Source organism: Acomys minous (genome assembly GCF_964271855.1).
Source record: "Acomys minous genome assembly, chromosome: 4".
Classification (NCBI taxonomy): Eukaryota; Metazoa; Chordata; class Mammalia; order Rodentia; family Muridae; genus Acomys; species Acomys minous.
This window is the reverse complement of record NC_140486.1, coordinates 13,616,293-13,626,160: the sequence shown is the minus strand read 5'-3', so window position 1 is coordinate 13,626,160 and position 9,868 is coordinate 13,616,293. Positions and strand designations below refer to the sequence as shown.

General features: G+C 44.8%; 1 protein-coding gene across 4 annotated transcripts; it reads left to right on the top strand.

The window, feature by feature from the left end:
• The first annotated feature begins 1,152 nt into the window (after positions 1 to 1,152).
• On the top strand, positions 1,153 to 9,652 carry LOC311596831 (UPF0729 protein C18orf32 homolog). 4 transcript variants are annotated; one of them, XM_084780677.1, is made up of 3 exons: positions 1,153 to 1,295; positions 7,827 to 8,014; positions 8,984 to 9,652. In XM_084780677.1, exons 2-3 carry the CDS (start codon positions 7,850 to 7,852, stop codon positions 9,047 to 9,049), a joined length of 231 nt encoding a protein of 76 aa, XP_084636803.1. In that variant the 5' UTR covers positions 1,153 to 1,295; positions 7,827 to 7,849; the 3' UTR covers positions 9,050 to 9,652. The 4 variants fall into 4 exon arrangements, with proteins under 4 accessions (XP_084636803.1, XP_084636805.1, XP_084636806.1 ...); XM_084780679.1 differs by having other exon boundaries at positions 1,203 to 1,295; positions 7,824 to 8,014; XM_084780680.1 differs by having other exon boundaries at positions 1,246 to 1,299.
• The last annotated feature ends 216 nt before the right edge of the window (positions 9,653 to 9,868 follow it).

The window sequence follows — 9,868 nt, the reverse complement described above, 5'->3', positions numbered from 1 at the left end:
CTTGACTTTACTGTTATGCATAGGTATTCAAGTTACGTGTTCACTAACTGAAAACCTTGATGTTGCCTGTCAGTACTGCACCCCTAAACATTTTTGGTATACATTTGCCTATTTAGGACAGTTTATAAAATTCCAGTTAGTATGTGTGTGCCCCTTTGCTACTGTCTGAAAGCACTATCGAAGGTTTGTGCTTGACCCGCATAGAGTATCAAAAACCTGGACTGAGGGAATGACCCAGGGCGAAAGTACTAAACGTAGGTTTACAGGACCCACATGATGGAAGAACAACTACTTCAATTCTGTGAGCATGACCCATGGCACATGAAATGCCATTTTTATCTGTTGACAGTCTGTGCACGTTTTGTAGCAACACTGATTCTCGCGAGCCCTTTTGGTACAGGGCACTGTAGGAAGTTTGATTTCCCCTCCCCCCCCCCCCAGCCCCCCTTTGGATACTGTTTTTGAGATTGGGTTTCTCGGTACAGGGCACTGTAGGAAGTGGTTTTTTTTTTTTCTTTCTTCCCCTTGGGATACTTTTTTTGAGGTTGGGTTTCTCTACCTCACTTTGTAAACCAGGCTGGCTTCCAGCTCAGGTCCACCTGAGATTAAAGAAGTGGGCCACCACTGCCCGGCGATATTAGGTAGCCATCGGACTGTGTGTATCAGACGATGCCAAAGAGGCTTTGTGTTTAGCCAGCTATGACAGGGCTCCAAGTTCACCAGCAGACCAGGCGGTTGTAGTAAGAGTAGCAGCTGCTATGGTTGAGTGCTAGAAACAACTCAATCCCTAGTGTTTACCCTCCACATTGAGTAATGGTCCAGAAGTCGGCTAGACCTCAGGGTGTACAACTATACTCCCAACTTCGGGAGACACCTTGATTCCTGACTTCAAAATCAGTCTGAGCGGCTAGTGTGAAAGCCCCCCCAAAGTAGTTTGGTTTAGCAAATCTGACCCTGAAAACTTATTACGTTCCTTTCCTATTGCTGGTGATTCCTAATCCTCGTGCTCTGGGGCAACCCAGCACAGGTTTTTTCCCTTTAATCTCAAGCCAGTCAGGTGCCTGGGAAATTGGCTTCCGCTTTCAGCACCGCCCTTTCCTACTCGGAGAGGGCATGCGTGCGCCTTTAGCAGCGGCGCAACTCCGGAAATGCGGCGAGCTCTGTATGCGTCATCGTTACGTTCTGCGCGGACCTTGGCTGACGTTACGCCTTTGTCAGCCCCTTGACGTGCTTATTGGCTGTTGGCAGCCCGGCCTCCCGGAAGTGCAGACATTACCCTGGGCGTCTTGGTGGTGGTAAGTGAGGTTTTTGGGGTTGGAGCTCGCGCGGCGAGTGTCTCAGCGGCTCGGTGTCCTCGGGATGGTGCTGTGCGGTGCGCTAGTGTCCCCCGAGGGAATTTGGTAGTCTGCTCGCCTCGCATCGCGCCACCTTTCTTGATCTGTCGTCGACCTCGGTGTGCGCTCCTTGCTCTCATCTTTGGACCCACCAGGTGGGTGCCCCTCCCGTCTGCCACGGGCTCCCTGCTGCCGTCCTACTTTTTGATCGTTGTCTTTGACTTGCTTTGTTCCTCTCGGTTCTTTCAAGGGAGGTGACTTTACGGCTCTACTGGGCTGTTCTAGTGGGCCCCTACTCCTTTCCTCTCTCTTCCATAGTCTCAGGCCAAGTTGAGTCAAAGATTCCATTCTGCTCTCTTTGATGGCTTGGGTGATAGTTAAAATAGCAGTTCCTTTGCCATCTTCTAGACTTTTCCGCCGCAGTTTCCACAATGTGAAATAAAACATATATATTAAAAAACGTACTAGAATTAAGAGACAACACTACTGACGTCTTAGGCGATCCAAAAAGTTTTATAAATACCATACTATGAAAGTCAGGGGTGGTAGGGCGCTCCTTTCATCCCATTACCAAAGAGGCAGAGGCAGGTGGGTCTCTTAAGTTCAAGGCCAGCCAAGCCTACGTAGTGAGACTTCTCTAATAAATAATTTGATGTAGTTGTTGGCACGGGTACTTGTTGTTGTTCTTTTGTTTGTTTGTTTTTTGTTTTTGTTGTTGTTTTGTTTTGTTTTGTTTGAGACAGAGTCCCTCTGTGCTAGCCTTGCCTGGACTCGCTTTGTAGACCAGACTGGCCTCGAACTCAAAGCAATCCACCTGCCTCTGCCTCCCTAGTGCTGGGATTAAAGGCGTGCGCCACCACACCTGGCCGGGTACTTGGTTTTTATTTAGAACATAATGTGTACGAATTTTAAAACTACTAACTACAAGTAGAATTTAAGAAGCAAGGGCCGGGCAGTGGTGACGCAGGCCTTTAATCCCCGCACTGGGAAGGCAGAGGCAGGCCAATCTCTGCGAGTTCCAGGCCAGCCTAGTATACAGAGCGAGTTCCAGGCCAGCCATGGCTGCGCAGAAGGCGGGAAGACGACAGAAAGTTGGATGTGTAGGAAAGGGGCCTGAAATGAAGTTGTAAAGTTCTCAAAGAATGATTTTTTTTTTTAATTGGGGAAAAGGTAAATAAATACTTTTTGTATTGTGTAGTGCTGCTGGCCTAAAACTCACAGATATATCCCCCTTTCCCCTCCCAAGGGTTGGGACTGAAGTCATGACCTAGCATTCCTAGCTGGCTGTGCAGGGTTACTGCTTTTGTTAGTGCTTATCCTCCAAGCCCCCAGCCTCTACCCCTCCCCTCTAGCTTTGCTTTCCCCCCCCCACCCCCCAGTTTCTTTTGAGATAGGATCTTCCTAACTCGTTCTCACAGGCCCAGGCCGATTTATGCTGCTCCCAAATAGCTGAGATCTCCAGCCTGGCCTGTTTGTTCTGTTACTTTCTGTCCTGTACTATAGTCACACTGCCAGTACATGCTGCCTTCTTGTGAGGAGGGTAGGTGCTTTCACTGTCTTCATCTTCTCATGAGGGAATTAAGTCACTGTCTAGATCAGTCATTTCTCAGAAAGTGATACACGTCTCAAATCCAGGCCGGCTCCCCATGAAATCTGTAAAGTGTTGTGCTTCTGAAGCAGGTGCATGACCTAGAGCCTTGTACATCTCCCGCTCAGAGCCTGAACATGTGGCCAAAGGAAGATTCTTGGGGGAAAAATGCTGAAATAGAATCTCTGCTAATTGGCTTTTTTTTTTTTTTCCGTTTTCTTTTTTGGTGCTGCTAACTAAACTCTGGGCTAGCACAGTGGTTCTCAACCTTCCTAATACTGTGACCCCTTAATACAGAACCACAAAATTATATTCATTGCTACTTTGTAACTAATTTTGCCATGATATAAATTGTAATGTAAATATCTATGGGGTTTGATGATTAGAGTTGATCGAGTCCTTTATAAAATGGCTGGTCACTCCTTGATGTATACCTGCTTATAGTTTTTGCTTGGAATTCATTTCAGAATCACATTTAGAAAGGCAGCAGTGGTACACACTTTTAATCTCAGCACTTAGGATGTGGAGGCAGGTGGATATCTGTGAGTGTGAGGCCAGCCTGGTCTACAAAGTGAGTTCAAGGCCAGCTGGAGCTACACAGAGAAACCCTGTCTTGAAAAAAACAAAAACCCTGTTCACCTACCTTATGAATAGTTTAAAGTACTTCTGATGCTGATTCATTCGACAGTCAATACTATTTAACTTAGAGTATTCTGAAAATTACAAAATTTAAAATCCTTGTGTTTGGTTCTGAAACTTCTTTTTAAGGCCCTTGTACTGGTTATTTTATCTATCAACTATACAACATGGAATTGCCTGGGAAGAGAGGTTTAATGAGGAATGATCCAGATCACCTGGTCTTGAGCGTGACCATAAGGGATTGTTTCATTGATAAAGGATGGCGGGAGACCCCGCCCACTGTGGGCGTGACTACTCCTTAGGCTGGCATAGGAGGAGGACAACGCTGGCTGAGAGCAAGCAAGGGTCCTCCTGGTTTCCTCTCTGCTCTTGATTGTAGATGTGATGGTTTATGTTTCTCCCTCAGCTTTCCCACAGCCACGGACTAATAACCTGGAACTGTGCAGCGAAACAAATCCTTTCTTCCCTAAGTTGCTTTTTATTGTAGTATTTGTCACAGCAACAGAAATAAAGTAAACCTATTTTAAAATCCTAGTCCTAAGAATAATTTGTTTTGTAAATTAAAGACTTTTTTTAATTAAATAAATCAAGTGTTGTCTCTTTTAGAACATATTTGACTTTCAGAATCACATTTGCCAGGATGATTTGTTTTGTTTTGTGATCTTTTCGAGACAAGGTTTCTCTGTGCAGCCTTGGCTGTCCTGGATTTGCTTTGTAGACCAGGCTGGCCTCAAACTCACAGAGATCTGCCTGCCTGTGCCTCCCTGAGTGCTGGGATTACAGGCTTGTGCTAGTATGATTTTAATCATCAAGAACATTAAAAAGGGCTGGATGTATTGGTGCATGGCTTTAACCCCGGAACTGGAGAAGAAGAGGAAGCCCTGGCCCACATAGAGAGTTCCAGCCAGCTAGGGCTCCATGGTCAAACTCTGTCTAAAAAAGAATAAGAATATTAGAAGCATTACCTTTTAGAAATAGATAATTTACTGACACAATAATACTTAGGGTTACTTTTGCCCTGGTGAGGCACTGTGAGCAAAGCAACTTGGGAAGAAAAGGGTTTGTTTATTTATTTATTTAAAAAGTTTTTTTTCTCCTTTTTGTTTTTGGCTTTTTGTGGCAGAGTTTCTCTGGGTAGCTTGGCTATCCTGGACTCATTGTAGACCAGGCTGGTCTTGAACTCACAGAGATCCTCCTGCCTCTGCCTCCCAGAATGCTGGGTTTACAGGCGTGCGCCACTGTGCCCGAATGAAAAGGGATTATTTTTATTTGGCTTGCACTTCCACAGCACAGTTCCTCATTGAAGGGAGTCAGGATAGGAACTCCAGCAGGGCAGGGACCTGGGGCAGGAGCTGATGTTGAGGACTCCTCATGGCATGCCCAGCCTGCTTTCTTAGAGAACGCAGGACCTTCAGGTCAGGGATGCCACCATCCACAGTGGGCTTGGCTCTCACCCATCAGTCACTAAGAAAATGGCCTACAGCCTGCTCTTTTCTTTTCTCTTTTAGAGATTGTGTCTGACTCTGTAACTCTGGCTGTCTTGCAACTCACTATGTAGACTAGGCTGGCCTTTAACTCTGGGAGGTCCACCTGCCTCTGCCTCCCCAAGTACAGGGATTAAAAGCATGTGCCGCGTGCTTGGCTGGAAGCATTTTTTTTAAACCTTGAATATCATAAATGTGGTAGATTTGAGTAGGCCAGAATGAGCCCATTAAAGCTGGGCGGTGGTAACACACACCTTTAGTCCCAGTACTCAGGAGGCAGAGGCAGGCAGATTGCTGTGAGTTCAAAGCCAGCCTGGTCTACAAAGCGAGTCCAGGACAGCCAAGGCTACACAGAGAAACCCTATTTTGAAACAAAACAAAACAAAAAACAGAACGAGCCCATATTCTGGAATAAAAAAATAACTCATGCATGAATGCACACAGAGCTATAGTTGACAAGGATCAGCTGACAGTCGCCAGCTGTGGCTCTTTCCTCCAAATTAGCAGGGCACAGGACTCAGGAAGCTAAGGAACTTCCAAGGGTTAGAAAATTACAAGGAGCCAGGCGTGGTGGCGCACGCCTGTAATCCCAGCACTCGGGAGGCAGAGGCAGGCGGATCGCTGTGAGTTCGAGGCCAGCCTGGTCTACAAAGCAAGTCCAGGACAGCCAAGGATACACAGAGAAACCCTGTCTCAAAAGACCAAAAAATAAATAAATAAATAAAAGAAAATTACAAGGACTTAACAAGACTCAAAATGTTCCAAAGGTGCAGGATTTGTAAGCCCCTCCATAAGGTTAGAGGAAGCATTTTTAAATTTGAAGTTTCCTTCTCTCGTTTGACTTTAGCTCTGTCAAATTGACATGAAACTAGCACAATACTGACTAAAATGTTGTTTATTAACCAGCACACCTTCAGTTATATCCTTAAAAAGGAACACGGGCGTGGAGACCAAAGAGGTGGGCTCCGAGGCTAAGAGCAGGAACTGCTCTTCCGGAGACGCCAGGATTATGTCTCAGCTCCCACGCATCTTACTCTTGGACCACGCAAGCACAGCATGCTTATGATGCACATAAAACAAATAAGTAGATCTTAAGACAACAAAATGAATGAAAAATAAAGGAAAGGTGATCTACCTTGTGGCACCTGTAACTCATCACTTGGGCGGCTTGGGCAAGAAGTCGTCCTAGTTCCAAGACAGCCTGGACCATTCTCTTAAAAGAAAAACAGATCCAGGGTCGTAAGTTGATGGCATGAATCTTCCTGTCATGCACGAGGCCCTGGGTTCCATCCCCAGTATTGGCTCCCACGCCCCATCTACCATATCCACTCAAAAAAATGTAAAGGGAGACTTGATGTGGAAGCCTAGAATTTGAATTTCATACTACAGAATTTACCTTTGGCTTGTTCTGTTTTGTTCTTGGTTTATTTTTTGTAACTTCTTTATTTTTATTTTTTGTACATTGGTGTTTTGACTACATGTATGTCTGTGTGAGGGTGTTGGATCCCCTGGATGGAGTTACAGACAAGTTGTGAGCTACCATGTAGGTGCTAGGAATTGAACCTGGGTCCTTTGGAAGAGGACCATCTCTCTAGCCCCTTGTTTATTTGTTTTTTAGAGACAGGGTTTCTCTGTGTAGCCCTGCTGTCCTGGAACTCATTCTATAGACCAGGCTGGCCTCAAACTCAACAAAGATCAGCCTGCCTCTGTCTCTCAAGTGCTAGGATTAAAGGCACCACTGCCCAGCCCATTGGCTTAATGTTAATTGTCAATTCCTTATATAATTTACACTATATGTACACCCTATATTTGAGTATGAGTAATAGTGCTTTCCTTTTATTTATTATTAATATTTTTACCATTGTTACTATTTAAACAAAACAAAACAAAAACCCTTCTCACTATGTAGCCCTGGCTGTCCTGAAACTCCCTAGGTAGACCAGGCTGGCCTCGAACTCATAGACATCAGTGTTGGAATTCAGGACAGGTACTACCATGTCAGCCTATAATATAATTTTTTTAATCTATAGAGCATCCAGTCTCTCTGGTGGTTTCATCATTATTACTAATAATTACTTATTTGGTATATGTATGCACGGGAACGCTGCACTGTGCTGTGTGGAGATCAGAGGACAGCTTGCAGGAGTTGTTTTCTCCACCATGTGGGTCCCAGCGGCAGGCACCTTTACCCACTAAACCATCTCATAGGCCTCTTCCTGGTTCCTTGAGAAATAAGTGAGCAGGTAAACTGTGTAAAGTACCTAACACATACTGCCAGTATTTCTAAAGTCCTTTACATATTGTCAGTATTTACAGAGTTCTTTTATTGCATTTTTATTTATTGAGTGGGCGTGCCCATGCCATGCCTATAGTAGAGCTCTAAGTGGCTGCGTTGCTTCTGGCTTTATTATGTCAGTCTGGGTTGTCTTGGGTTGTGGGGCTTTGAGGCACATAGTGTGAACTGTATAAGGAATTGACAATTAACATTAAGCCAGTGGGCTGGCAGTGGCTTTAGCACCTTTAGCCACTGAACTCTTTCATCATGAGGTCTTTGAGAAAGCAGCTGATCTGGAAAGGATTGGGATGCTGGCATCTCACTACTCATGTTGACGCACCAGTTCTTGACCGTGTAGACAGCAGCCTTTCAGTTTAGGAGCCTTTGCTTTCAGCAGATCTTTTTGCAGATGCTCCCTGCCCCCCCTGTAGAACTAGTACCTTCCATGAAGTCTCTTTGTCACTAATCTATGATCTCATCCTCCCCACCCCCTTTTGTGTCAGCAGTTTAGGAACTCCAGCCTGGGAACATGGTGTGCATTCCTTGCATCGTCATTCCAGTTCTGCTGTGGATCTTCAAAAAATTCCTGGAGCCATACCTGTACCCTCTGGTGTCCCCTGTTGTCAGTCGCATATGGCCCAAAAAAGCTATACAGGAACCCAACAATAAAAACACAGGCAAAGCAGACTGCAAGGTAAGGCCCTCCACGGCCCCGAGGAGAGGGAGGTGAAAGGGTGGCGCTTGGGTAGCCAAGAGCTTCTGGGATTGATAGCATTGATTTGTTTGTCTGGATTTTAGTAGTTAACATTTGATCAGAAGATCTTAAACTAGGCCTCTGATTAATGTGTTGGCCTTGTGCCTTGTGCCTTTGATAAGGATCTTTCTTTCCCCCACTCGAAGTGGGGATTGAACCCTGGGACAGTAGCACACCAGGTAAGCACTGTGCCCGGAGTTGCGTCTCCAGGCCCGGTGTGAAGGCTGTTTAGACGGCTCCTGTCTTCAGCGATGGTGCTTGCTGGATGGACTCTGTTCAGCTGTGTGAATTTAATGAACCTTCATAATTCTGGGAATACCCAATTCTGAAGTTTATTGTCTGCTTTTAAAAAGAATTCTCTTAGGAGGCGGGTGCGCACTTTTAGTCCCAGCCCTCGGGAGGCAGAGGCAGACGGATCTTTTTTATTATTATTATTATTATTATTATTTTTATTATGTATACAGTATGCATCAGATCACATTATAGATGGTTGTGAGCCACCATGTGGTTGCTGGGAATTGAACTCAGGACCTCTGGAAGAGCAGTCAGTGCTCTTAACCGCTGAGCCATCTCTCCAGGCCCCGGAGGCAGACGGATCTTTATGAGTGTGAAATCAGCCAAGGCTGTTACACAGAGAAACCCTGCCTCAAAAAACAAACAAAAAGAATTCTCTTGGGCTGGAGAGATGGCTCAGAGGTTAAGAGCACTGCTTGCTCTTCCAAAGGTCCTGAGTTAAATTCCCAGCAACCACATGGTGGCTCACAACCATCTATAATGAGATCTGGTTCCTTCTGTACATGCAAAAAGAACACTGTATACATAATAAATAAATAAATCTTTAAAAAAAAAAGAATTCTCTTAAAATCAGTACCTTTCTGTTTTAATAATTCTTGATTTTTCCGGTCTTAGGGTGCAGATACAAATGGATTACCCACGAAAGGACCAACGGAGATCTCTGATAAGAAGACAGACTAGTGTGGCTTTCCTGAAGGCCCTTGGCTGTTTGCAAATGGACGTGATAACATGAAGCACCTACTTTGTCTCTTACTCTTTTCTCTGAGACCAGGGTTCTAGATCAACAGTTTAGCGTCTACTTGATACTGATCAGGAAGTCCACGGGGTTTATATTTAAACTGTGAGTAGTGTGTTTAAAGACCTCACCCCGAGTTGCTTTTTCATTAAAGTAGCGTTCATTTCTATTATTCCATTTTACTAATATGAACAAATAGAAGGTTTGTGTGAGCACACACTCAAGCTTTGAGTCCTTGGGCCTTTGCACTGTTTCGCATGAGTCTGACCACAGTTTTCACTTCCTGTGGGCTTCTGTAAGTTGGGTGAGATGAGTCTTAACTGAGAGCCAGCGCAGGCTGTGATGGGATGAAATGTGAAAGATGTAATGACTGCCGCGTGCGGTGGAGAGCAGACCCTACGCCCAGTTATTATTGCCCCAAGGAAGCTGGAGAAGAAGGGACGAGGTGAAGCCTCTTTGAAAAATGTAACATCAGCGTTAATGTTGGTCACATCCGTTCTGTTCTGCTGTACTTGTATTCTTGCCAGTGCATTAAACATTCAGTTTAACGTGTGGTTCTTTGTTCCTTTTGTCTTTCCATATTTGAAAGTAATTTTTCTGTTTGCTTGATTTTTACTTCTCAAGACAGGCTGTCCTGGGACTCGCTTTATTTTTTGTTTGTTTGGTTGGTTTGGTTTTTTTTGGTAAAGAAGATTTTATTACTAGGAAAATAAGGATGACATACAACTCCAAATAACCAACATTAAAAGAGGATCAGAGCTCTT